General features: G+C 49.5%; 2 protein-coding genes across 10 annotated transcripts in view; one reads left to right on the top strand and one right to left on the bottom strand.

Annotated features, from left to right (window-relative positions):
* The first annotated feature begins 6311 nt into the window (after positions 1–6311).
* On the top strand, positions 6312–24231 carry CHRNA2 (cholinergic receptor nicotinic alpha 2 subunit). 8 transcript variants are annotated; one of them, XM_061425902.1, is made up of 7 exons: positions 6316–7057; positions 9787–10021; positions 11237–11388; positions 11831–11875; positions 16345–16454; positions 20752–21769; positions 22926–24231. In XM_061425902.1, exons 2-7 carry the CDS (start codon positions 9949–9951, stop codon positions 23049–23051), a joined length of 1524 nt encoding a protein of 507 aa, XP_061281886.1. In that variant the 5' UTR covers positions 6316–7057; positions 9787–9948; the 3' UTR covers positions 23052–24231. The 8 variants fall into 8 exon arrangements, with proteins under 8 accessions (XP_061281887.1, XP_061281886.1, XP_061281888.1 ...); XM_061425903.1 differs by lacking the exon at positions 22926–24231 and having other exon boundaries at positions 6312–7057; positions 20757–21767; XM_061425904.1 differs by lacking the exon at positions 9787–10021 and having other exon boundaries at positions 6319–7057.
* The window catches only part of PTK2B (protein tyrosine kinase 2 beta), a 65499-nt gene continuing 63101 nt past the window's right edge, over positions 24108–26505 (bottom strand). For both annotated transcript variants that reach the window (XM_061425900.1, XM_061425901.1), the window contains one exon: positions 24108–25211. In XM_061425900.1, the coding sequence (XP_061281884.1) occupies positions 24996–25211 (216 nt within the window). In that variant the 3' untranslated portion in view covers positions 24108–24995. The remainder of the gene's footprint in view (positions 25212–26505) is intronic.

The following is a 26505-nucleotide window of genomic DNA, read 5'->3' as shown; positions in this document are numbered from 1 at the left end:
GACACAGCATAATATGTGGGAGAGCACACAGAGAAACAGTTTGTTTATTTAGAGCAGAAGTGAGACAGAAATACACCCTCAGGGAGGAGCACAGGTGTCCTGAATGAGGAACACATTAAAGAGGTGATTTAAATCAGCAGTCCCCAACATTTTTGGCAGTAGGGACCAGTTTTATGGAAGAGTTTTTCCACAGACCCGGCAGTGGCGGGGGAGATGGTTTCAGGATAATTCAAGTGCATTGCATTTATTGGACACTTTATTTCTATTATTATTACATCAGCTCTATCTCAAATTGGAACAGAGCAGGACAATATGGTCCTTGTCCTACCAAGTCCTCTGCCTGCCTTTTGTCTGGAAAACTTTAGTCAAAGAATAAGTTTAATCAGAGAAGTGAGAACGTGTGAAAACAAAGGCAAATAGTCAAAGGAGACCAAATAATGATAATGAGTCATTAAACATAGTCAAGGATCTTTAGTTCTTTCTCAAGGGCCACAGATAATATTCTGAGCCATGTCCTATGAGCTGTCTTATAGATACTAAAACACCAGGTGGAGAAGTTACTTGCATGATGACCAGACTGTAGCCATGACATAAGCTGCCACAATTCCGTGAACTGACCACAGAGAAATGGTAACAAATAGACCCTGAAACTGAAGATTCAGTTCAGTTCAGTTCAGTCGCTCAGTTGTGTCCGACTCTGTGACCGCATGAATCACAGCACGCCAGGCCTCCCTGTCCATCACCAACTCCCGGAGTTTACTCAAACTCATGTCCATCAAGTCGTGTACCTAAAACAACCAAGAGGATGCCGGTGAGACCATCCACAACCAATTTGAAGGTGGCTCTTAGAGCTGACTATGCTGTTTCTGCATGTAGCCCCCTGCCACTCTGTCCACAAAAGCTCTCACCCCCTGCTTGTCATGCGGGGTTGGGGGAGTCGCCCTTGAAACAGGTGTCCACTCTCCCCCACCAATTGCTGGCATCTGAAATAAAACAAACTTTCCTTTCCACCAATCTGGCCTGTTTATTGGCTTTTGAGAGGCAAGCAGCCGGGCCCACATACCTTTCAGTACCAAGATTACCAGGCATTAGATCCCGGAGGTTGTGAACTCCTGATTTAAATCTCTTGTATAGGACAGTCCTTCCTGGTTTTTGTTTACCTTTGGCCAATTATCTCGTTTTTTTCCCCTAGGACCCTCCCCAACATCTATATGCAACTTTTTGTTAAGATGGATCCCACCACAGAGGACTATGGGTGCATGTCCACACTTATTATGGGGTGGCATCCCCTCCCTTTTTTACCCCCAAGGAGTCTTCCTGTGTATGTGTGGGCAGGGGAGTTTTCCTGACCTCAGGAGCAGCCATCTTATCCCTTCACTTCAGCAGAGCTCTGATTCTGCCACTAGCTTGGTCCTTGGAGTGTCTGGGTGAAGACAAAGCTTGAATTTTCCTCCACTTGATAAACACCAGCTGTCCGGCCCAGGGGCCCATCCATCTCCAACTTCAGATTCACTGGGGAGCTGGGACAGAGCTTCTCTAGTCTAATCCTGGGCGTGCTTGCTGAGCAGTGGTGGCCTTGTTAACATTGTACTGTCACTAATTGTTCTTGGCTGTGTGCTTTCCACACTTGCTTCTCTCATCCTCCCTGAGAGTCTGTGAGCTATCAATATCCTGTAATAAGCCCCTTTTTTCTTATAAGACCAAGAGAAATGTCTATGGTAGCAAATAAGAACTCCATAAGTCATAGCTAGGACTTCCCAGGTGACGCTAGTGCCAATGCAAGGGACATAAAAAAAATGGGTTTGATCCCTGGGTGTGGAAGATGCCCTGGAGGAGGAAATGGCAACCTACTCCAGTATTCTTGCCTGGGAAATCCCACAGAAAGAGGAGCCTGGTGGGCTACAGTCCATGAGGTCTCACAGAATGGGACACAACTAAGGCTACTTAGCACGCACTCCAGATGTGGCCACCTTATGAATCTTGGAAGAGCCACCTTGACCATAGAATCTAGAATTGCCAAGTGCTCACTTTCCTAGCTCCCTGCCTTGAGGCTGGGGTGAAGGTCAGTGAGCTTAGCCCAGCAAATCAGAGGCACCCAGCCCAGACTTTACAACAGGGGCTGGTGAAGAGAACAGGGAGAGAGGAAAAGGGTTTTGGTTGGCAGCGTCAGGGCAGCAGCAGCATCTGGGGTCCACAGCTGCCAGAGGTGATGCAGGTCCTATGGCCCTCCACCTTAAGCAACGGCAGTTCCAGTGTTCTTTGCAGGCTTCCTATCATTTTTTCCTTTCTTTTAAAAATATTTTTGTTTTTTGATGTGGATCATTTTTAAACTCTTTATTGAATTTGTTATTCTGTTTTATATATATATATATATATTTTTTTTTTTTTCCAGCCAGGAAGCATGTGGGATCTTAGCTCCCGAACTAGGGATCCAACCCACACACTCTGCATTGGGAAGTAAAGTCAACCACTGGATAACCAGAGAAGTCCTCCCCTTCCCATCATTTTTCTGATTTCTAAGTTAAAAGTCAGTCCTTGGGCCTCTTCTCTTCTTCATCTACATTCATCCTGTTGGTTATCTCAACTGATCTCCTCCTCCCTAAACTCTCTCTTCTGTGGTCTTCCTCATATGTGACTGCCTGGCCACAGACAGTTCTGTGTGAAGGCCATACAGGCCTCTGATTTTCATGTTCAAAAAGCTGCAGAGAAGTGATTGCCATGCTGAGACTACAAGCTGCACTCCAGCCCTGTCTGTGCTGGGAATTGCAGGAAACCTGTCTCTCTTCCACCTGCAAGGTCTCCCCAGAATTATCTCCTGAGAACGCTTAGCATCGTGCACCCTTCAAAGGAGAAATGCTTGAAGAAACATGTCAGAGCTACATTTAGAAATGAGAGGCTGAACCTAGATAACTGATCAGAGGGCTAAGGTCCAAACTCAGGTTTAGATCCTGTGATTTGCCTAATTATTGCGTCAATTTAACTTATAGCATCTATGGCGGGGGAGGGGACAAGATCCCAGGACAAATGCCAGGAAGCCTCCCTTGTCAGGGAAATGTATTTTTCTTCCTCTATCAGATGAGCTTGTTTCTGCTTTAGCAAAAATTCTTGCAACAAACTCACCTAAGGATTTTTATTCTTTAATCTTAAAAATTTTTTATTGAAGTATAATTGACCTACAACACCCTGTTAATTCCATCCGCACAACACAGTGATTCGATATTTATCACCAGTCTAGTTACCATCTGTCACTCTACCAAATTATCACAGTATTATTGACTCTATTCCCCACTGTATATTTCATTTCCCTGACTCACTTATTTTGTAACTGGGAGTTATACCTCTTAGTGTCCTTTACCTATTTCACTCATTTCCCCGACTCCCTTCCCCTCTTCATCTGAAAGATTTATCATGGACCAGGCAAGCCATCTTTCTTCCCTCCTCTAACCACCTCTCACTGCCTCTAAACTCGAACAAGGGTTGGGTCCCCACATGCCCCAGCAGGCAGGTTCAAAGGACAAACCTGGGAGGAGATGCAGTCACACCCCAAACCTCCAATCCTAGGCTGCTTACCCTATCCTGCCTTGTGTTCCCTACAGAAACTCCAGTACACACTCTGGGACATGCTTTCTCCACTGCCCTTTCTGCCCTGTCTGGCTCAAGTGCTTCCCCAAGTGGCCCTACCTTACATGCTATGATTCCTGCTTCTGGGGATCTGTGCATATAAACTCCTTCCTCCATGAAATCATTCACCTGTCTGCATGTCTTACCATATCTGATTGAAACAAATTCTGAGTATACATTCTAGAATAGGATATGTAGATGTATGCATTTTTTCAAAGTGTAATTACGAAAGAAACTTGGGTGTGTAAACTTCTTTTTTTTTATTTTAAGAGCCAAAGTGCTTGATTTGGGGGAGCTTCCCAGCATTTAAATTGCTTTCTAACACACTAAGTCCCCTACATACAAATGAGTTCTGTTCTGAAAGTGCATTCGTAAGTCTGATTTGTTTGTAAATCCAACAAGTTGGCCTGAGTACCCAACTAATACAATTGGCTATATAGTACTGTACTGTAATAGGTTTATAATACTTTTCACACAAATAATACATAAAAAAACACAAAAATAAAGAAAAAAATTTTAATCTTTAATCATTAAAGATTTAAATCATTTAATCATTTTTAATCAGTACAGTACCTTGAAAAGTACAGTAGTCCAGTACAACAGCTGGCAAACAGAGGCTGGCATCAACTGAACAGGCAAGAAGAGTTACTCACTGGCAGGGGGAGAGGAGGTGGTAGATGGTAGAGCTGAAGGATCATCAGCCATAGAAGATGGAGGGCAAGCTGTGATTTCACTCACACCTGACGTTGATGGCATAGGTTCTGGTTCCTTGCAGGAACCAGATGCATGTTCTCATTTTTGAAAGTTTGCAACTAGAAGGTTACTGTATTCTGTGAAAGTTCCCCCCTTGAAGGAGCCAGAGGCTACCTTCCACATAGAAGCTCAAAACACCACAGATTCCTGCTTCCTCTGGGTTTATACAGATAGTTGACCAGCACAAGATTAATCAGATGTATCTGTCCTGACCTTTGTCTTGGGAGCCAGTGTGACACAGAGAAGCAGGGAGAGAGGAGAAGCAATTCTGGCAGCAGCAGGGACAGTGGTGACAGAACCAGTTTCAGATGGTGCAAGCCTTCACATCCAGTTCTGTGGCAGCAGGGCCCACTGTGCAGGGGATGGCTTGTGACTTGGGCTCTACTCCAACAGGCATTTTCCTCGCTCTCATCTGTGCCCCAAGGGGTTTCTCTCGCTTTGTAAGTGCACCTGTGAACTTCCTGTTGCCCTTTAATAAAATTGCTTTCTGCTTAATCAATGGATTTTTTTTATTGCTCAAACCAAAAACCCTGATGGATACAATCAATGATTATTTTCCCCTTTCCTTCCTTCCTTCCTTTTATCTTTCTTTCTTTATGCCTTTAATACTTTAACTCTATGCACATAGAAATATCCATATATATCAATATGAAAGTACATATGGTAAAATATTAACATTTATTAATTCTGGATAGCGGGAATATGGGTAGTTAAATTTTTTGTATTTTATGGGTTATTATCTTTTTGTCAAAAGATAATCTATCATCTACATACATGTAAATATATACTCTTATATATCATATTTGCATATGTGTGTGCATGAGTGCTTAGTCATTTCAGTCATGTCCAACTCTTTGCAACCCCATGGACTGTAGCTCGCCAGGCTCCTCTGTCCATGAGATTCTCCAGGTAAGAAGACTGGAGTGGGTTCCAATGCCCTCCACCAGGATATTGTTCCAAGCCAAGGATTGAGTCTATATCTCCTGCACTGCAGGCAGATTCTTTATCACTAAGTCACCAGGGCTCCCATATTTGTATATATCACACGTATGTATCACATGTATATTCACATACCTATATATATATCCAACCAGTCCATTCTGAAGGAGATCAGCCCTGGGATTTCTTTGGAAGGAATGATGCTAAAGCTGAAACTCCAGTACTTTGGCCACCTCATGCAAAGAGTTGACTCATTGGAAAAGACTCTGATGCTGGGAGGGATTGGGGGCAGGAGGAGAAGGGTACGACAGAGGATGAGATGGCTGGATGGCATCACTGACTCGATGGATGTGAGTCTGAGTGAACTCCGGGAGTTGGTGATGGACAGGGAGGCCTGGCGTGCTGCAATTCATGGGGTCGCGAAGAGTCAGACATGACTGAGCGACTGAACTGAACTGAACTGAACTGATATATGTATCATGTATCATTTCCATTTTCTAAGCCCTTTATTTATACTAACATATTTACTCATCATTACACACTTATTCAGTGGAACCAGTATTCACATCCTCCTTTCACACATGAGGAAACTGAGGCACAGAAAGCTCTACTAGAGACCTGTCCAAAACCATACAGCTTTTAGGGAGCAGAACCAGAAGCTAAACCTTGGCAGTTGTATCCTGGGTCCTTGGCTTTTAACAATATGTGGGAGATGAGACAGCAGGGAGCAGACCCAAAGGGTGTATTTAGAGTGGAGGGTAAGCTTCCTTATGGGCTGAGGGGCAAGAACAAGGAGGAGAGGAAGAGATGAGGAAGTCTGGGGACGTTTGATAGATGGAGTCACTGTCAGAACCCCAGGGCCAAGCTCCACCATGTACCACACATGGCAGGAGGAACAGGAGTCCTGGTTTGATGTGGTCCAGAAGGAGGCAAGGGGTCAGTTTCTGGTTTGAAGTCAGGTGACTTTACTTATCTGGGAAGTTGAAGGCAAGGTCACTGGCAAGGGGGCTGGGGAGGAGACAGGAAAGCTGTAGCCAAACCAGGTCTCAGCAGGAGTGACCCCGGGGTCCTGCAGGAGGCTGGCTGCGGGGAGGAGGCGGGGCTGGGGGGGTTCCTAGAGGCGGGAGGGAAAGGAGAGGACGGCAGGTTGCTGACCTGCAGCTCTCTCTGTGGTCCTGCTTTACTCAAAACTGCACTGCTCTATCGACAGATGGACCCAGGAGGTTCCCCATCTAATGGGTGAGGGTCAGGGGCCCAGGAAGTCATCTTGGAGCACAGAATCCTTCAGAACAAAGAACGAAGCATCCTGGTAACCACGCAGAGGGTGAGCAATCTGCTGTCAGTCCCCACTGGACACGGACTGGAAAGTCAGAGGCTCCTCCTCCTCCCCTCTAGAGTGTGTGTGTGTGTGTGTGTGTGTGTGTGTATAAGACAGAGAGAGAGAGAGAGAGAGAGAGAGAGAGAATACGAACATGAGTCTGTGTGCTTGCCAAGCTGGCGATCCCTCCCCTGGACCTGCCTGACTCTTACCTGCAGAAGCCTCCATGCCAGGCTCTTCTGTAGGACTTAAATGTGCAGCTTCTCTGCCTTCAGAGCTGAGAGCCTGGAAACAGCAGCCTGATTCAGAACTTGCCCAGCACTCCCCAGGAAGACAACCTGCCGGTCAGAGTCAGACCTCTCTCACGCATCGAGGCGAGTCCTGCCCCAGCATCTGTCTGACCAGGAAGAGAAGTCACCCAGCTTGGTTTGTGCCTGCTTTTCTATTCTTGGGGTGGAGGGGGAACTTTTGCCAGCTGATCAGGACCTCCAAACTGGGCTGGTTTGTTGAATGGCTTGTCTTCTGTGGTCATAGATAAGAAAGGTGCCCCCCTCCGCCCCCGGCTTGTGTTGGTGACTTGGTGGATATGCAGACATTAAGTGGGTGATTCAAAGGAATATGCGAGGACTAGCAGCTTCTGGCTACTTTCGGCGGGGGGCAGGGGGGGCCGGGGGGGGCGGGGGGGGCGGGGGGGGGCGGGGATGTACATCAGACTGCTGGAAGATGCCTGCCTCTAGAAAAATTTTAGTTTTTTGGTTGTCCCTGCTGGGGATGTACAAGTCAGTGACAGTCACCTCCTCTCACTGTGAAGGTAGCTCCATCTCAGGCATTATTGGCTTTACTTTATTGAATCTGCTTCTATGTCTTTAATATCACTATTCCTCTTTTGTCATTTGTTTATTCACTCAGTATTCCATATCCTTGAATAAAGGCTACCAGACATCCATGGTATTCACTGACTTGGAGGGTAGCAAGTTCTATCATTGCTGTTTCCCCCGCGCCCCCGCACCCCCGAGGTTGGAATTTGTAGAAGAAAATGACCAGGAAAATGACCAGCTGGTGTGGTAATCCAGATGACCTTTAAGATTCCACCCAACCTTGAGAGGTTAAGCTTCTGTGATTAATCAATGTATTGAGCCAATCATAAGAAAGCTAGAAATAGGCTCTCTCTATCACTGCCTAAGCAGTTCTGATGAAGTGATTTGGAAGAAGAAACACTATTATTTCCTCTAACCGAGGGACTTTCTCTGGGGTATTGACAGTTACAGGAGAGCAATGACTCCCATGCCTGGGGATGTGCTGGGTAATGCACAGGGGCTCAGTGAGATGCACGCAGGTTTTATGGAGGAGTCTTGTGAAAAGAGTAGAACAGTGTGAGAAGTTGAAAACCATCTGCCGTGGGAAGATGGACAAAGAAGTCAGTGCATACGACCTTAACTTCAGTGGAATCCGGGTTCAGGACGTGGGCAAGAGAGGCTGACTTGGGTTGGGGTGTGGGGAGCTCTAGTCACAGCAATGCAAGCCCAGTGAGCATGTCTGAGCCCTTTGAAATGAAAGTGAAAGTGTTAGTCACTTTGTCATGTCTGACTCTTTGCAACCCCCATAGACTGTAGTCTGCCAGTCTCCTCTGTCCATGGAGTTCTCTGGGCAAGGATACTGAAGTGGGTAGCCATTCCCTTCTCCAGGGGATCTTTCAGACCTAGGGATCAAATTCAGGTCTCCTGCAGTGCAGGCAAATTTTTTACCATCTGAGCCACACGGAAGCCTTGAGTCCTTTATATATGCAATACTTTTTGTATAGCTTTCCCTATGCATCCCCTTCATCCAGACCCACTTTACAAATAGGGTCTTCACTCCACAGGCACCAACTCCCTAACCTGCCAATACAGGCATGTAGAAGATTAAAGGGTTTGGGGCTCTTTCTCTTTTCATATCTTTCGGACAAGAGGTGGAAGTTTACTCTAATTACTGCTAATTACCTGGAACAGTTTCTCCTTTGGTTTCCAGTGACAAATTAATTAAATTATCATAGTGGACTAATTACAAGATATGCAAGTATGAGTCTTCTTGTAGGAATATGTCCACCGGAGTCAACTGAATCTCATTTGCACAGTCTTCCAGAGGGTCTTGGATGTCTCTGGTTGAATCTTTATATGATGCAAATTCAGCATGCCTTGATTTCTACTTCTTTTCCCCCTATTCTTATGAGTGGGGGAAAAAAAAACATGCTTTTATTTAGTGCCCTTGGTTGGAAGGTGAAACAGATTATAGTCTTGGGATTGGCAGCCATGATACTGGTTGGAAGGAGAAGGGAGTGAAGCTGTGCGTGGAGGAACCTCCCCACACTGGCTTTGGTGTGGGGCACCTGGGCCTTGTCACCACCTGTCTTTCACAGACCTTAGTTGTGATTGTGGCAGAGCAATGACAGTCACAACCTACAAAACACAGGCCAGTACTGGCCGAGTCGCCCATACAAAATTATCTTTCTAGTTTCCATCACTGAGTGGCACCAGAACACGTTATAGTTGAGAAGCTGAGATGTGAGCTTGAATTCCAACTTCATCATGTGTTAACTGTGTTGTTGTTCAGTTGCTAAGTTGTGTCTGACTCTTGGCGACCCCGTGAACTGCAGCACACCAGGCTTCCCTGTCCTCTACTATCTCCCGGAGTTTGCCCAAATTCATGTCCATCGAGTCAGAGATGCTATCTAACCATCTCACCCTCTCCCGCCTCCTTCTCTTTTTGCTTCAGTCTTTTCCAGCATCAGGGTCTTTTCCAGTGAGTCAGCTCTTCGCCTCAGGGGGCCAAAGTATTGGAGCTTCAGCTTCAACATCAGTCCTTTCAGTGAATATTTAGAGTTTATTTCATTTAAGATAGACTGGTTTGATCTCCTTGCAGTCCAAGGGACTCTTAAGAGTCTTCTCCAGCGCCACAATTCAAAAGCATCAATAACTATGTGGCCTTGGGCAAATCAGTCGATTTTTCTGATCACCAGTATTTTTAATTTAAATAAAAAGGATAATACTATCCCCTTCCCCGTACCTTCCTAGGATTGATGGGAGGTCCAAATGAGGTCAAAGGTGTGAGGCGCTGGAGGTGATGCCTTCTGTGTCAAGGAGGCATCAGCCTAAGAACACTTTGTTGGGCTCACTCAGGTTCTGAGGTGAGAGGGAACCCCCTCGGAATCCCCCTGGGAGTTCTGCCGTGCTAGCTCCCCAGGCCCTGCTGGGGGAGTGGTCCCAGCTTCAACCCACAGCCAAGCCCAAGCCGGCCTTCCTTCTGATGTCCAGCAGCAGCCAGACCCCTCCTCTGAAGCCATGGGTCCCTCCCGTCTTGTGCTCCCGTTCAAGACAAAGCTCGGGCTCTGGTGGCTTCTTCTGATCCCGGCAGGTGAGCGGGGGCGGTCCCCAGGGCATCCTGTCACACATGCGAGCGCACATGCCTCCGGTTGAAACTGCTGCAAGTGGGTTGGTGGTGACCCGCCAGAGCCTCAGGGTAGCTGTTCCATCGCGGGAAGGTAGGGGGCGCTCGCTGCGGCATCTGAACCTCCCAAGCCCAGTTCTCCCCATCTGCAAAATGCTAACTGTGCCGGTACCTTCCCAGGGCTCTTGGGCGTGTGACCTGGAGTGAAAGCTAGTGACTAGCACCTGAGATACATACATGGCAGCTGCTATCGATGTTTTGAATTTTAGAGCGGGGGTTCTCGCCCTGCTCAGACAGGAGAACCCTGTAGAGGTGAAGCTGTTTGCAGAACAGGGTGAAACCAGACAAGGGGTGATTCCGTCAGACAATCTGGGGAGACTTTACCTAGCTGATGAGAAGGAGCAGATACCAGTGGTTTGAGGAAAAACAGGGGAGATTCTCCGAGTAGCAGAGAATTTCATGGTTAGCATTAGAGGTTCCTTATAAGAGGATGGGAGTGAAAGTTCCCGGGGCCAGCTCACCCCACACAATCAGGTGCCTCTCACAGTTTGCTGTCCCTTGGGTCTCCTCAGTTCCAGGCTTAATCTTTTCCCTTTGTCTGACTTCTTCCCACTGCTCTGCACGCCTCTGAGCACTTGTTTTCACCCCTTATCCATTGTTGTTGCTGTTCAGTTGCTAAGTTGTGTCGGACTCTTTGTGACCTCATGGACTTTGGCACGCCAGGCTTCCCTGTCCTTCACCATTTCCTGGAGTTTGCTCAAACTCATGTCCATTGAATCGATGATGCCATTCAATCATCTCATCCTCTGCTGCCCCCTTCTCCTCCTGCCCTCAATCTTTTCCAGCATCAGGGTATTTTCCAATGAGTCAGCTCTTTGCATCAGGTGGCCAAAGTACTGGAGCTTCAGCTTCAGCATCAGTCCTTATCCAGTAGTCATAGAGTAACTGATATTGCTTGAGTGCCGACTATACACTGATCGGTTGCTTTGTAAGCTCGAACAGACATTATTATATTTCATTCTCAGCAGTGTTTTGACATAGGTACTGGATTAGTGTGCTCATTTTGCAGATAAGGAAACTAAGGTTCAGTGAGGCTGAGTGGCTCTGGTTGGATGGGAGAGGGAGCCAAGCCCCCAGCACCACGGACTCCTGGAAACCCCCATCTCCCCTCCTGTCCAACAGTATCCTCGAAGAGGGCCCCCCACACCCAAGCTGAGGACCGCCTCTTCAAACACCTCTTTAGGGGCTACAACCGCTGGGCGAGACCGGTGCCCAACACCTCGGACGTGGTGATCGTGCGGTTTGGGCTGTCCATCGCCCAGCTCATCGATGTGGTGCGTCTGTCCTACCATCCTTCCCCCTTGGGATCAGCCCCGGACATGGACCCCTTTCCAGGGCTCCTCTGTTCCTCCCCATCTCCAGCCCTCCCAGCCCACCTCAGTCAGAGCATCACCCTTCAGCGTCACAGGTATTCAGTCTCCCTCCCACTCTCAGCCCTGGAGCCCCTCCAGGGAGGGCGTTGATTGGCAGCAGTGGGTTTTCTAAATGCCCTACTTGTGTCACCTGATATAAGCCCAGAGGACCCAGAGGCCTGTGTGATCCTGAAGAATCTGAGTGAGGAGGGCAGTATCAGGAGGGGTGGAGGGCGGGCTGGACTTGGGGCATCATGTCAAAGCTTCTTTGGCGAGTGGGATCCTGAATCAGCTCCTCCCACTCTGCCCTGTTTTCTGGGACTCGCTCCTCAGTCTAACTGCTTTCTCTCCCGCTGCTGGTCAGGATGAGAAGAACCAAATGATGACTACCAACGTCTGGCTAAAGCAGGTGAGTGTCCCTCCCCGGGGCAAGGCAGGAGCAGGGTGGGAACTCATGAACCCCAGACCCTCCCAGGACTCTTTCACTAGCAGCATGATTCTAAACTCACCTTTTGCCTGAGACTTGCCACTCAGGACCCTTCCAAAGCCAGACGATTTCAGGCCACTTTTTGCGAGGGGCTGTGCTGCTGTGGCCAGGCTCTGAGTCCAGTATAGAGACTCCACCTACAAGAGCCACGTGGTTCCCTTTCCTGGAGTGGACATTGCCTACATCCCCTGCTACATTTGCAGGTCAGCTCACTGAATTGTCACTGGAAACATGGGCAGTTTTATTCTGTCCCCTTTACAGCCGAGGGAAACAGAAGCAGAGTGCATCTCGGCTAGAAGAGAGGCCAGGTGTGTCCCACTCGGTATCCCAGGCTCCTTCTACTGGAGAACACTGAGTGCTCTGTGTCTACACTGCCTAACAGGCTTCCCCAAACCTCACCGGCTTAAAGCAACAGATAGCTTATTATATCAAGAGATTTTATGGCCAGGCATTTTAGTGCTTTGCTTGGAGACTCCTGGTGGCACTAGGCTGGTGGCTGGAGGGTCCAAGGTGGTTTCACTCACCTGTCCATCCCTCAGCAGGGATGTCTGGAAGACTCTAAAAGATTCTGGAAGCCAGGCCCAGCCATGCCTTCTCCTCCAGGCACTTTCAGGGTCTCTCCACCTGTTCTCTCCAGAAGAGGAGCTGGACTCCTCACCTGATGGCCCAGGGACCCCAGAGAAAGGGTCCCAAGAGATAGGAAATGTAGTTGCTGCCTCTTAACCAGAAACTGGTTCAGCATCAGTTCTGGTAATGGGTGAGTGGACCTCTTTGATGTGCCACTCACAAGGGCAGAACTCGAGTGCACAGCCTTTTTAGATCTCTCTGCCTTGCCCTCCTCATGCTCACCCTTCCCCAGACCCTGAAGTGGAGATGGGAGAAGACAAGAAAGAGGGCCCAGCCCTTTGCCTCTGTCCCACTCATGGCGTCTTCTCCCCAACCCACTGGCAACCTAACCCTCCCCATCTCAGAGGCTGGGACTTTGAAAACTATAACCATCAGAATTTTGATGGACATTTCTGTTTGGGTCACTTTAAAATATATATATTTAGTTTTGGCTGCGCTGGGTCTTTGTTGCTGTGCATGGGCTTTCTCTAGTTGCAGGGTACGTGCTTCTCATTGTGGTGGCTTCTCCTGTTGCAGAGTATGGTGAGCACTCAGGCTTTAGTAGTTGCCGCACATGGGTTCAGTAGTTGTGGTACCTCGGCTTAGTTGCTCCCCAGCATGTGGGATCTTCCCAGACCAGGGGTCCAACCCGTATCCCCTGCATTGCAAGCCAGATTCTTTTTTTTAAAAAAATTAACTTATTTTTAAATGAAACAAAGATGAATATTTTTAATGAAAAAAGGTACAATGCACAAAGAAGACACATCATAAACCATTAGACACTAAACAATAAAGAAGCTAAGATATATAAAGCAAAAATCAGAAGAAATATAAGGGAAAAGAAAAAATATATAATAGTGAGACATGTTAACATCTCTCTGAGAATATTTCATCAAATGCAGAAAAAATAAGAATAGGAGCATCTTGAATGATGTTATTAACAATTTAAATGTGATAGATTTCCATTTATATTAATTTGTATAAATCTTATATCCTACACAAATATATTTAAACTTTTGTATCTCATATGCTGTTATTAGATGTCCACAGGACATTTAGAAAAACTGGCAAAAAAATAAACATAACTAACTTTAAAAAGTAGGTTTCTTTTTTGTGTGGTTCAGTTATACCTATACACATACATTATTTTTGAAATTATTTTCCACTATAGGTTATTATAAGATATTGACTATAGTCCTTTTTTGGAGAAGGCAATGGCACCCCACTCCAGTACTCTTTCCTTGAAAAATCCCATGGATGGAGGAGCCTGGTAGGCTGCAGTCCATGGGGTCACTAAGAGTCGAACACGACTGAACGACTTCACTCTCACTTTTCACTTTCATGCACTGGAGAAGGAAATGGCAACCCACTCCAGTGTTCTTGCCCAGGGACGGGGGAGCCTGGTGGGCTGCCATCTATGGGGTCGCACACAGTCGGACACGACTGAAGTGACTTAGCAGTAGCAGCAGCATAGTTCTTCATGCTGTACAGAAGCAAGCCAGATTCTTAACCACTGGACCACCAGGGATACTCTGTCAGTGGCGGGTGTGCCATTCCTGCTCCATAGGCTGTAGATGGTGGGGGGCTGTCTGCTGGCCATTCAGGCTTTACAACTGGATGTTTAGATGGATGGCATGGATCAGACCCCTCTGATGCTATTGACCTTGGAACTGTGGGGGCCATGAGGTTCCTCTTTACAGATGAGATGCAGAGCCATGAAGGGACCTGGGAAGACACAGCAGTGCAAAGATCAGATCTTGAACCTGGGTGACTGCAATTGTCCCGGTGGGCCAGTTATCTTGGCTTCAGGGACTGGGGTAGTAAAGAGAGAAAGAAGCACTGCAGCAGAAGTCAGGCCAACAGCACCGCCTCTGACCAGCCTGTGATACCATGCAAGTTAGTCTCAGAGCCTCACTTTTCTCATCTGTAAAATGGGGATACTACAACCTATTTGCCAATTAATATAACCCAACTTGGTGTGGATGCCCCTCCACTGTTGGTCGAATCTGAAAACTTGACACACAGTGGACTGGGGGAAAGGGAAATATTTATAAAGACCAATCCCTTTCAAAATGGTTCCTCAATGTCCTGAAAAATCATGACAATTTTAGGAACATTTTTATCTTTCCTATTTGCAATCTGGCTTCTCTTTCTGTCTAAGCTGTCATCTGAAAGTGAAAGTGAAGTCGCTCAGTCATGTCCGACTCTTTGAGACCCCACGGATTGTAGCCTACCAGGCTTTTCCATCCATGGGATTTTCCAGGCAAGAGTACTGGAGTGGGTTGCCATTTCCTTCTCCAAAGCTTTCACCTACACACAAGTAATTAGCACCACTGCTAAGCCAATGTCTTCCCAAGCATGGTTTTGCTACCAATGGCAGTTTCTTGAGATGATTTTAGTTGGCTCCAAAACCTCTTAAAAAAAAAAGTCATACATGTGTATTTTAGTAGATGGGTTCAAATGATGTGGGTTTTCCAGCTACTTCAGTGATGTAAAATTCAAAAATTTATGTAAGCTTAACTAGGACTTCCCAGGTGGCTCAGATGGTACAGCGTCTGCCTACAATATGGTAGACCCGGGTCCGATCCCTGGGTTGGGAAGATCCTCTGGAGAAGGAAATGGCAACCCACTCCAGTACTCTTGCCTAGAAAATCCCAAGGATGGAGGAGCCTGGTAGGCTACAGTCCATGGGGTCGCAAAGAGTTGGTCACGACTGAGCGACTAAACTAGTGAATCACTTTAAAGGAAAATTCTGCTGCTGCTGCTGCTGTCACTTCAGTCGTGTCCGACTCTGTGCGACCCCATAGACGGCAGCCCACCAGGCTCCCCCTTACTGGGATTCTTCAGGCAAGAACACTGGAGTGGGTTGCCATTTCCTTCTCCAATGCATGAAAGTGAACAGTGAAAGGGAAGTTGCTCAGTCGTGTCCGACTCTTAGCGACCCCATGGACTGCAGCCTACCAGGCTCCTCTGTCCATGGGATTTTCCAGGCAAGAGTTCAAGAGTGCACCACTGCACCACTGCACTATTTTAGTGCAAATGCACAAAAGGAAAATGACCCCTAGAATTAGGGCAAGTTTGACTACTCGGAGACTTGGGTTCAAGCCCTAGCGCCGCCGCTTGTTGACGGCATACCCTCCAAGCTTCACTTGAAAAACACAGGTTCACTTGAACCAGCCAGCGGAATCAGGGCCACAAGGGGCGCTCTGGAGCACAGTTGGAAAGTCACTGGTTGACTCTGCTTTCTCAGCTGTGTAACTCTGGTGTGTTGTTTTTTACCCATCTGGTCCTCAGTTTTTACCCATCTGGTCCTCAGTTTCCTTATCCTTATCTGTTAGATGGGGCAATACTTCTACCTGCTCTGCCCTCTTTGCCCAGCTCTTCGCATTGAGGCTCTTTCTAGACGGAGGGTGTGAAAAACTTTTGTAAACTGTGATGCACTGAAAAAAAAATGTTACTATAAACGAGTGAGGTTGCTTGCCGGGGTCGTCCAGCTAGGGACCGCTATAACAAAGGCGGGAGTAGGGTTGACCCATGGTCAGATGTGACCCGGACTTTGAGTACTAGAGTTGGGGCAAACCGAGAGCTTGGTCGTCTTAGACTGAACTCCCCTTTCCCATCTCAGGGCCCTTTTGGGGCATCGTGGCCCCTTCTATGCTGCAGGACCGGGTGAGGAGCTCCGGATGCTCTGTAATTGGCTGCGGGGAGTCCCTAAGCTGCCCGAGGTTTTCCCAGGCCCCTTCCCCTGGCAGGGCCGCTTACAGGACTCCCTTCCCCACGCACAGGAGTGGAGCGACTACAAGCTGCGCTGGAACCCGGTCGATTTCGGCAACATCACATCCCTCCGCGTCCCTTCGGAGATGATCTGGATCCCAGACATAGTGCTCTACAACAAGTAGGAAGCGGCTGGGGTCCTGGGACACTGAGCCTGCGACGGGCGGGTAACTTGGTGCTGGGCTGCGTTGGCCTTGAGAGGCGCACCCCCTCGTGGCCCAGCTGCGTTGCCTTCCTCGCAAACTCCTGCTTTTCTCGACGCTCCACCTTGTCTCTTGATTCTCTTCTTTCATTTCATGCTTTCACTCATGCACCCCAAGTTTACTGAGCACCTACTATATATCCGTGCCTGCGCTCTGCTAGTGGGACACAGATTTGCCAACACTGAATATTGTTTGAAAAATGCGGTTGATGCAGGCTGTGAAAACAATGCCTAAGGGTGGGAGTTTTGCAGGATGACATGATTGTTGGAACAGGTAAGCAGCATCTCCCGGTAGCACCTTTGAAAGGAGCGAAAGTGACATTTAAAAATATTATTTATAGTTGCCTTGTATTCAGAACCAAAAAAGACCAGTCTTTGAGTGTAAGGACTGGAAGTTCTCCAGGGGATCTTCCTGACCCAGGTTCACTGGGTCTCCTGTATTAGCAGGCAGATTCTTTATTATCTGAGCCCCAAAAGAAGCCCCAAAACAAAAGGCAGGGGAATCTAAAGAGAGCCCCAGAGAACCAGGTCGGTTTTTTTTTTTAACAGAAGATATAAAGAACTATAACTTAATTTATGTTTCAGTTCAGTTCAGTCGCTCAGTCGTGTCCGACTCTTTGCGACCCCATGAATCGCAGCATGCCAGGCCTCCCTGTCCATCACCAACTCCCGGAGTTCACTGAGACTCACGTCCATAGAGTCAGTGATGCCATCCAGCCATCTCATCCTCTGTCGTACCCTTTTCCTCCTGCCCCCAATCCCTCCCAGCATCAGAGTCTTTTCCAAAGAGTCAGCTCTTTGCATGAGGTGGCCAAAGTACTGGAGTTTCAGCTTTAGCATCAGTCCTTCCAAAGAACACCCAGGGCTGATCTTTAGAATGGACTGGTTGGATCTCCTTGCAGTCCAAGGGACTCTCTGGAGTCTTCTCCAACACCACAGTTCAAAAGCATCAATTCTTTGGCACTCAGCCCTCTTTATAGTCCAACTCTCACATCCATACATGACCACTGGAAAAACCATAGCCTTAACTAGACAGACCTTTGTTGGCAAAGTAATGTCTCTGCTTTTCAATATGCTATCTAGGTTGGTCATAACTTTTCTTCCAAGGAGTAAGCGTCTTTTAATTTCATGGCTGCAGTGACCATCTGCAGTGATTTTGGAGCCCCCCAAAATAAAGTCTGACATTGTTTCCACTGTTTCCCCATCTATTTCCCATGAAGTGATGGGACCATTCGTTTCCTGAATGTTGAGCTTTAAGCCAACTTTTTCACTCTCCTCTCACTTTCATCAAGAGGCTTTTTAGTTCCTCTTCATTTTCTGCCATAAGGGCGGTGTCATCTGCATATCTGAGGTTATTGATATTTCTCCCAAAACTCAGCAGTGGCCACAGGACTGGAAAAGGTCAGTTTTCATTCCAATCCCAAAGAAAGGCAATGCCAAAGAATGCTCAAACTACCGCACGATTGCACTCATCTCACACGCTAGTAAAGTAATGCTCAAAATTCTCCAAGCCAGGCTTCAGCAATACGTGAACCGTGAACTTCCAGATGTTCAAGCTGGTTTTAGAAAAGGCAGAGGAACCAGAGATCAAATTGCCAACATCTGCTGGATCATCGAAAAAGCAAGAGAGTTCCAGAAAAACATGGCTTTATTGACTATGCCAAAGCCTTTGACTGTGTGGATCATAATCAACTGTGGAAAATTCCTCAGGAGATGGGAATACCAGACCACCTGACCTGCCTCTTGAGAAACCTATATGCAGGTCAGGAAGCAACAGTTAGAACTGGACATGGAACAACAGACTGGTTCCAAATAGGAAAAAGAGTACCTCAAGGCTGTATATTGTTACCCTGCTTATTTAACTTGTATGCAGAGTACATCATGAGAAACAGTGGGCTGGAAGAAGCACAAGCTGGAATCATTTATGTTTAGTAGCCAGTAATTATTTATTTAGAAGTCAAGAACTGAAAATTAAGAGATGTTTGGCATGATATTTGTCTAAGAATGTTTTCTAAAGTGGGGTTCCAGAAAGCACTAGTCCCTGGAGATATGACTAGGTATGAAAAATAGTTTTGTGGTCAAATAATTCTAGATAACCTTGTATGTCATTAAAACCCCCTTGGCACCCCATCTCTAGTCCTTTGGAAAATGTCATTATAAATGTTGTTAGAAGTTGGACAGACAAGACACCCCCTGAGCCCAGCATTTCCCAGTTCGTTTGACCCAAATTTGGAAAAAGATATTTTTAAACAATAGAATAAAGGGAAACATTCAATTCTGAAGTTTGGTGTCCTTAGATGGGTCAGGAAGATGACAGTGATCCCTTTACACTGCCCAGCCCCAATCAGGTCCAGAGCCCTTTCATCTGAGCCATCTCTGTAAACACACATTCGGCAGGGATTATCTGCACTGTCTCACACTGCTACTGTTAGACCACTCACCTTACTCAGGATCCCTCTAGTTTCTGCTTCTCGTTTCTGGCAGAGGGCAGGAGCAAAGTCCTCGCATCAGCTAGGGCCTGGAGTTTTAGGATTGCCAATAAGGCCAGTGTTACCTGATTATAACAGGAAGTTCCTTTGATAGAACAAAAGTTCAAATCAAATTCTTACAGACATTTGAAGAAAGGTCTTTCCTCCAGCCAAACCCTCCACTTCAGGTTAAGAAGACCCAGGACAGTGTTTGGTTCTTTCCTCAAAATAGGGGCCCATGGTGCCATCTAGTGGTCATTGAGTATGATGTCTTCAAAAATTAAACTTGCCCTCATCAGTTTGCACCTCCTTTTCAAAATTCCGGTTTCCAATCGGCTTAAGTCTCTAGCCTGGAACTACTGCAAGGGAAAGAAGTGTCTCTTCCTGTGTTTACTGGTTCACCTGCTTTTAGGATTGACTGTGGAAGCTGCGGAGGGAAGTATGGTTGGGGCCAAGAGCCCATTGCGCCACTTTGCAGGGGCATTCAGGGACTCAGGATCCCAGGAAGCCCAACTGGACTGGTCACCGCTGTTCCAGTGTCACCAGCATCCTTATGGGCCCTTGGATGGGTAGCCTCAGGACGCTGCTGGCCTCCTCTCTCACCACCCCCACCTAGGACCCACCCTGCCCCCAACTCACCGTCCAGCAGTTCCCCTAGCCCAAGCATAGTCTGTGAGCCATAGCCTTTCATCCTCCATTCCTTGTTCCATGGAAGCTCTGCTGGTCCATTCTCCACCCCAGCTTTCTGCCAGATCCTACCATCCATCCATCAAGGCTTTGCTAAAATGGCAGCTTGCTCACCGGAAGGGAGCTCCCCCCAATAGTTCTTGGGGAGCACTCTGACTCTGGCCTCCTAATCCTGTTGCCAAACTGCCTCCCTTGGACTGTAGATGTTTGAGGCTCGTCTTTTCCTTGTGGTTCCCTCAGGGCAGGCGTGAGTCTCCCATCCCATCCCCCCAACAGCCCCTATAGTGGCCCTGGTGGGGGCAGCTGACTCAAATATGGCTGTTAACTGGATGGATTCCTCCTTCATCAGCAAAATTATCAGGTCTATGCTGAGGAAGAAACTAAAATCCCAGGTAGAAAAGACAAGACCTCCAGCAGAGGGGCTTCATCACCACCTGCGGCAGATGGTGGGGGGATATAGTAAAAAACAACCAGGTGGCTCAGCGGTAAAGAATCTGCTTGCCAATGCAGGAGACAGAGGAAATGGGTTCAATCCTTGAGTCCCCCGGAGAAGATCCCCTGGAGAAGGAAATGGCAGCCCACTCCAGTATCTTGCCCGGGAAATCCCATGGACAGAGGAGCTTGGGTGGCTCCAGTCCATGGGGTTGCAGCACAATTACCCTAAAATATTAAATGAATACAAACAGGCCATCAAACTATGTATATACCCTATGATCACAAATATATAAAAATTCTATATGTGTTGTCTAGATGATGATCAAATATATGTGATATATATATATATATATCATCAACAGCAGTGATTATTTTAAAAATTCTTGGTACTTTCCTATATTCTTCAAAATTCCTACTTTTGTAGCTAAGAAGATGGTGTTTGAAAGACAACTCAGGTAGCTCTAGCTGTCTGTGTGCTGAAGAGTCTTGCTTCTTCAAGTCCCAACAACCCGGTGTGGTCTGGCTGTGTTATTGGGGTCCCCCTGCTGGTAGTTATCTGGAGTAGCCTGGGTTGGGCAGCTGGGGTGCCCCAGCTCCCCGCCCCCCAATGCGTCTCCTCTCCTCAGTGCAGATGGGGAGTTTGTGGTGACCCACATGACCAAGGCCCACCTCTTCTCCTCGGGCCTGCTGCACTGGGCACCGCCTGCCATCTACAAGAGCTCCTGCAGCATCGACGTCACCTTCTTCCCCTTCGACCAGCAGAACTGCAAGATGAAGTTTGGCTCCTGGTCGTACGACAAGGCCAAGATCGACCTGGTGCAGATGGAGCAGACGGTGGACCTGAAGGACTACTGGGAGAGCGGCGAGTGGGCCATCGTCAACGCCACGGGCACCTACAACACCAAGAAGTACGACTGCTGCGCCGAGGTCTACGCCGACGTCACCTACTACTTCGTCATCCGGCGCCTGCCCCTGTTCTACACCATCAACCTCATCATCCCTTGCCTGCTCATCTCCTGCCTCACCGTGCTCGTCTTCTACCTGCCCTCCGACTGCGGCGAGAAGATCACCCTGTGCATCTCTGTGCTGCTCTCACTCACCGTCTTCCTGCTGCTCATCACCGAGATCATCCCGTCCACCTCGCTGGTCATCCCGCTCATCAGCGAGTACCTGCTCTTCACCATGATCTTCGTCACCCTGTCCATTGTCATCACCGTCTTCGTGCTCAATGTCCACCACCGCTCCGCCAGCACCCACAACATGCCCCACTGGGTGCGGGTGGCCTTTCTGGGCTGTGTGTCTCGGTGGCTTCTGATAAGCCGGCCCTTGCCACCCTTGGAGCTCCGAGACACTCCGGATCTGAAGCCCTGCCCCTCCTATCACTGGCTGGAGACCAACGTGGATGTGGAGGAGAGAGAGGAGGAGGAGGAGGAGGAGGAGGAAGGCAGATGGGTGTGTGTGGGTCCTTCGTCCCCCTCCGTGGGCATCTACACCTGTGGCAGTCTGCACCCAGTGGCCTCGGGTCCCAGGGCAGAGGCTCAGGTGCCGGAGGGCGGGCTCCTGCTGTCCCCTCGTGTACAGAAGGCCCTGGAGGGTGTGCACTATATTGCTGATCACCTGCGGGCTGAGGATGCTGATTCCTCGGTGAGTGGGGGCTGGGGGAGGGTCCCTCCCCTGGGTGACTCTGCCAGCCTAGAATGGAACCACTCCCCCTCCCCCAAGGGTGTTAGCTGGCACCACCCCAGTCTCCTCCATAAGGACCAACTCCCTTAGTCATGGCTTTGGAATCTGGAATACATTGTGATGGAGAACAGCTGGCTGGCCACTCTTATGACATTTATTGGCAGCCCAGCAGTAAAGGCTGTCCCAGCTCAGCTTAACTGGGAGGCAGCAGGACAGAGGAGGAGGGGTCCCCCACGCCATCCTCACGCCAGCCACTTCCCACCAGTGACCCTAGGTGGGTGGACGGGGATGAGCGGAGGCGGACGGAGGGAATTCATCAGGAGATCCTCCAAAACCGGCCTGCTCCTTTGTCCTGGTGGGCTCCCCTTCCTCGTCCTTGTCCTGGGCTCTGGTCACTTTGTCAACTTCACTATTCACCCACAAACCCTGAGGAGCTTGGGTGGGCCAAGTGGGTTCCCATTCACCCCACCCCTGCTGTGTTCTGCATATTAGGTGACAAGGCCACTGCCCAGGGTCACAGAATTCTTCTCACCAACCTTGGTAAGGATGAAAGGCCAGGAGGTTATGACTGGGTGGCCTTGTTGAGTAGATAAGAAAAATTAATTATTATCTAATCTGGTGGCACCTGGCTAGGCTGTGAGCCCCAATCCCATGAAACCCTCAACCCTCACTGCATATACCCCCTGCTAGCCTTCTCTGGGCCATACCCTCACCTACCTTCCCAGTGGCTGGGTGAGTGGTTGGGGAGGCAACTGTGGGGGAAACAAAGTCTTCACCGTTTTGCAACTTCTGAGTGTCGTGCTGAAAATCACTCTCCTCCAGGGAGGGTTCATGCCCCTGGGTGATTCTAGAACCTTCTGTGTCCCTCTAACTCCCATAACCTGGAACTTGAGAGCCCATGGAAAGGCTCTGGGCTATTGTCATAGGGGTGGGATAGGGTGGAAATCACTAAGTGAGGGTTATTTGAGTCTTGAGACATCTTTGTCGTCCCTGCCCCCTCCACTGCCTTAGCGTCCCAAGGTCTCAGTGGGGTTGCCACTGCCCCCAGCACCAACCTCACAGGGGCTGCGTGGATGGGTCACTTCCCCTTTCACTGTGCACCCATCTCCCCCTGCAGGTGAAGGAAGACTGGAGGTACGTGGCCATGGTCATTGATAGGATATTCCTCTGGTTATTTATCCTCGTTTGCTTCCTGGGGACCGTCGGACTCTTCCTCCCTCCCTTCCTGGCTGGAATGATCTGACGTCACATCTCCTGCTCTGGCCTGGAGGTGGCATGGCTGACTGTCGTTCCCTGCTGCCACCTCTGGAGTTCGCCTTTGGGGTCAATGCCATCCGACTGCAGGTGTCTCTCCATGGAGTCCTGACGTGGACGTCTTCTTAGAATGCTTCACTTGACATTTTTGTACTATGTGCTGAGAATCTGCTGGGTACAGAGCCCTGTTTGGGTTTTAGGAGTTGGGCAAGGAGGAACTTGCTTTACCATGTTACCATGGTAAAGAGAGTTACCACGTGGTGAGGACGATGTGAAGATGGTGACGTGGTGATAAGATGCTCCTGGAATGCAAGAGGGATGGGAGGGCCAAGTTGGGGGACCCAGGGGGTGGCATGGGGCCATGTGAGGAGGCTCAGACATCAAAGGAGGGATGTGTGGGGTGAGGGTGCCTCAGGGGACAGGTAGCTCAGGTGCCCACCCCTTCCACACCTCCACATGCTCTCCCTGACACTCCAGGGAAAGCTGCCACCGCAGGCCCAGTCCACCTGCCTCAGTTCATTCCAAGAACCAACCCCCTGGGGGTCATTCTTATTTCTGACCCCTCCTGCTCTATGGATGCAGCCCCAGCCCCGCTACCCCCCCTCCCACCTGTCCTGAAGCAGGGATGCTCCCAGCCTTGACCTCCTGATATAGAGATGCTCCTTCTGGTTAATCCATCTCCCAACCAACTTGCAAATGAGGAAAGAGAGCAAATAAAGCCGCAGTCACTGCTCAGGCAGCTGGGACCCCTCTCCAGCCCCCCAGAGCCCTGGTTTCGTGGATGGCGGCTGGGAGGGTGCATTGGCTTTTCTTTGTGGCAGTGGAAGGGCTGTCTGGGTCCCCACTGGAAAGCCGCCCTTGGGTCAGGCACTGGGGCAAAGGGCTGGAGCACACAGGTACCTGACCCCACCACAACCCTGGCTTTACCTGTACCCTGGGGGTTGAGCCCTGGCTTCTTTTAGCTTTTTGATCTCTGCCCAACACAGCACAATCGATTCCTTGCAGGGCCTCAGAAGGCCAAACAAAAAAACAATCAAACCACAAAGCAAATGGTACAATTTTAATTCATCCACAAGTCAAATATAAAGGAGATAAAAGAGTGCTCTGCACAAACACAAGAGAGGGAGGGAGACAGGGCGTGGACGAGAGAAGGGGAGAGAAAAGACAAGTAAGAAAAGGCAGTAAGAAAAGAGAAGGAAGGGGCCAGGGAGGGAAGAAAAGCAAGGGGGCGAGGAATGCAGAAGGCGTCCAGGTCCAGTGTGGCCTTGTTTCTCCCCTCCTCCCCTCTCTGCGTGTGGAGGACACAGCCTCCTGGGCGCCAACTCCCAATAGCTTGTCCCTTGATCGTCCCAGGCCCGCTCCGGCCCTCAGTGGGGCACACGGCTGTCGATCCAGACCAGACTCACATTAAATAAATTCCAATATACACTGTACAAGAAGGCCAGGTCCATCCCTCATGGCACCAGCCACCGGCGTCCCCACTGAAAACCCCTGTCCGCCCCTCCCTCTGTGCATGGGGTTAGGGGAGGGGACCTCCGTGGGCGGAGGAGGAAGGAGAAGGACTAGCTTGGTTCCCCAATCGGCCTGCCCTGTCCCTGCGTAAAGCCATCTTGGCCACAGGGGACTGCCATGTGACCCCCTTGGGCCAGGCAGGAGTGGCTGGTGGGCAGCAGCAGTGCTCCCTCGGAGCCTCTTTGTAACCCCTTGGTGTCCTGCAGCCCCGAGTCCCCTCTGTCCAGCTGCGGCCTGGGGAGCACAGTCTGGGAGTAGGGTGGGGGAGAGGGGTCGTGCAAAACGGCAAGGGAAGAAGGACCCCTCTCGGCCTTCCCTCCCCAAGTGGGCCCACGGGACCAAAGGCGAGGCAGGGGCAGGGGCAGGGGCAGGGAGGGGTAGGCGGGTGGGGCGGAGACGTGGGCGGGGGGCGCCGCCCTCTTCACTCTGCCAGTGGGCGGGCCAGGTTGGCCAGGACCTTGGCTTGGTCCACGGCGTCCAGCAGGTTCTTGGCGTCCACGGCCAGCGTGTGGGAGGCGGTGAGCATCTGCCGCTTGCACTCCTCACTCAGGGAAGTCACGGCGTTCTGCTGCGCCAGTCGCATCTTATTGATGAGCTCCGCCAGGTCCTTGTTGAGCAGTTTCTGGGTCCCCTCGATCTGCAGGAAGAGCACATGGGAGGGGCTGGGACCCTGAGGGGCTGCCAAGTCCAGGCCGGGAGGACAGGGAAGCCCCACAGAGGTCCACCTCGGTGCTGGCCCAGGAAGGTGGGGCTGGGGGAGGGGCCGGGGGGGGGCAGGTCTGACCCAGCCCTGGGCTGAGTCCAAGGCCCATGCTGGTTGGAGCCAGGTCGTCTAGGACAAACACTGCAGGCACCCCAGGCCCCAACCTGCCCAAGTCAGCCCCCTCCGATCCAGCCCCACAAACATCCCCTCCCTGGCAAAATGCCTGGGTGCTGGCCTGACACGGAGTGAATGGAGAGAAGTCAAGTGCCTCCACACAGCTGTTAATTCTCTACAATCACATCAATAGATCACAGACTGCGGTCTGGGCTGTAAGGTTTTATTAACCACTATATCCTGGTATCTAGTGCACTGCTGAACAAAGACTTGGCACTCAAGAGATATTTATCAAGTGAAAGAAAAGACTGGGCCTTCACTGCCCAGGTGCGGCGCTCTCATGCCAGACGTGACCAACCCGGAGGGTGCTCCGCTGGGCTGCCGCAGCCACCTCGAAGGAACCTGGGAAGTGCCCAGGCCCCCCTGCCCTGTCCTGCCTGTCTTGAGTGGTCAAGATGGTGGAGACAGTGGTGGGATGCAGGGGGTCAGCTGTGTGTCACACTGCTGACCACTAGGAAGTGGTAGCTCAAGTTATAGCCTGGCAGGGGGTGTGGGGGTCTGTGACTGGGTTTCCAGACAAAACCAACAAATGCTCAGAGGCACTGCCTCTATTTCTAGTCCCATGGTAACAAATTACCACACAGTGGCTTAAAATAAGGCAGATTTATGCTTTTACAGTTCTTGGGGGTCACAAGTCTGGAATGGGTCCCCTGGGGCCAATGTCCAGGTGATGGCAGAGCTAAGTTCCTTCTGCCAGAAGGGGAACTTCCTTCTTCCAGGGGAGAATTTGTTCCCTGCCTTTTCCAGCTTCACATGGCTGCTGCCTTCTTCGGCTTGTGGATCCTTCCAGCAATGGCCTCATTCCAACCTCTGCTTCTGTTATCCCATCTCCTTCTCTGACTCTTATGAAACAAGCCTCTTCTTCCACCTCCTTCTTACAAGGACCCTTGTGACCACATTGGACCCACTTGGATAATCCAGCATAACTTTCTCATCTGAAGATCCTTAACTTAATCACCTGCAATGTCCTGTTTGTCATGTAAGGTCACATAGACACAGGCTCTGAGGACCCAGACATCCTTTTTCTGGTTGTTGTTCAGTTGCTAAGTCACGT

The sequence above is a fragment of the Bos javanicus genome, chromosome 8 (assembly GCF_032452875.1).
Source record: "Bos javanicus breed banteng chromosome 8, ARS-OSU_banteng_1.0, whole genome shotgun sequence".
Lineage (NCBI taxonomy): Eukaryota > Metazoa > Chordata > Mammalia > Artiodactyla > Bovidae > Bos > Bos javanicus.
This window is presented reverse-complemented; position numbering and strand designations above follow the sequence as displayed.

Bases quoted from the DNA above. Each gene is read 5' to 3' on its own strand.
- CHRNA2 (XM_061425902.1), top strand. From the start codon at position 9,949: ATGGGTCCCTCCCGTCTTGTGCTCCCGTTCAAGACAAAGCTCGGGCTC. The intron at 10,022-11,236 runs GTGAGCGGGGGC...CCTGTCCAACAG, and splicing joins GCTTCTTCTGATCCCGGCAG to TATCCTCGAAGAGGGCCCCC. The intron at 21,770-22,925 runs GTGAGTGGGGGC...CTCCCCCTGCAG, and splicing joins CTGAGGATGCTGATTCCTCG to GTGAAGGAAGACTGGAGGTA.